Source organism: Eimeria mitis, genomic scaffold, assembly GCF_000499745.2.
Source record: "Eimeria mitis Houghton genomic scaffold, Emh_scaff400, whole genome shotgun sequence".
Taxonomy (NCBI): domain Eukaryota; phylum Apicomplexa; class Conoidasida; order Eucoccidiorida; family Eimeriidae; genus Eimeria; species Eimeria mitis.
The window spans coordinates 10,740-11,280 of NW_013572334.1; the positions used below are offsets into that span (position 1 = coordinate 10,740).

General features: G+C 56.9%; 1 protein-coding gene across 1 annotated transcript in view; it reads left to right on the forward strand.

The window, feature by feature from the left end:
* The window catches only part of EMH_0011030 (uncharacterized protein), a gene marked incomplete at both ends in the record, with an annotated part of 2,754 nt that overhangs the window by 1,071 nt on the left and 1,142 nt on the right, over window positions 1-541 (forward strand). Inside the window, one exon of the mRNA XM_013499102.1 lies at window positions 191-468. Coding sequence (XP_013354556.1) covers window positions 191-468 — 278 coding nt within the window. The remainder of the gene's footprint in view (window positions 1-190; window positions 469-541) is intronic.

A 541-nucleotide genomic window follows, 5' to 3' on the forward strand; every position in this document is an offset into this window, starting at 1 on the left:
ACAGCAACAGCATGTATGCATATATGAACGCATGCAGGCTAGCGGATCTACTTTATACAGAGCGTGGAGTCTGTGGGGTAACCAGCTGACTGGGCGGGCCTTCATATCTCTAGAGACAGGGTTCGAGGGTGTAAAGAGGGGCCCCATGGGGGCCCCCATGGGGGCCCCCCCCCCTGCTGTGAGGCCTCAGGCAACGCAGAGAATTGCTTGGGGTGTATGGGGCTCCCCACAGCCTCTTACGACCCCCTGAAGACAGAGACACGGCTGGAGACAGGAGTGAATGAGACACAGGGGGGAGAAGCAGCAGCAGATGGAAACCAAAATGCTGCTGCTGCTGATGCTGCTGCTGCAGCAGAAGAAGAAGATAGCTGGAATGCTGCTGCTGCTGCACCCTTTAATCCTGTCACACCAGAAGAGCTGTTTACTCTCTTACCCAAACTCAAACAACAAATCGGAGGGGACCCAGATGTCAGTGCTGCTGCTGCTGCTGCTGCTGCTGCTGCTGCTGCTGCTGCTGCTGCTGCTGCTGCTGCTGCTGCTG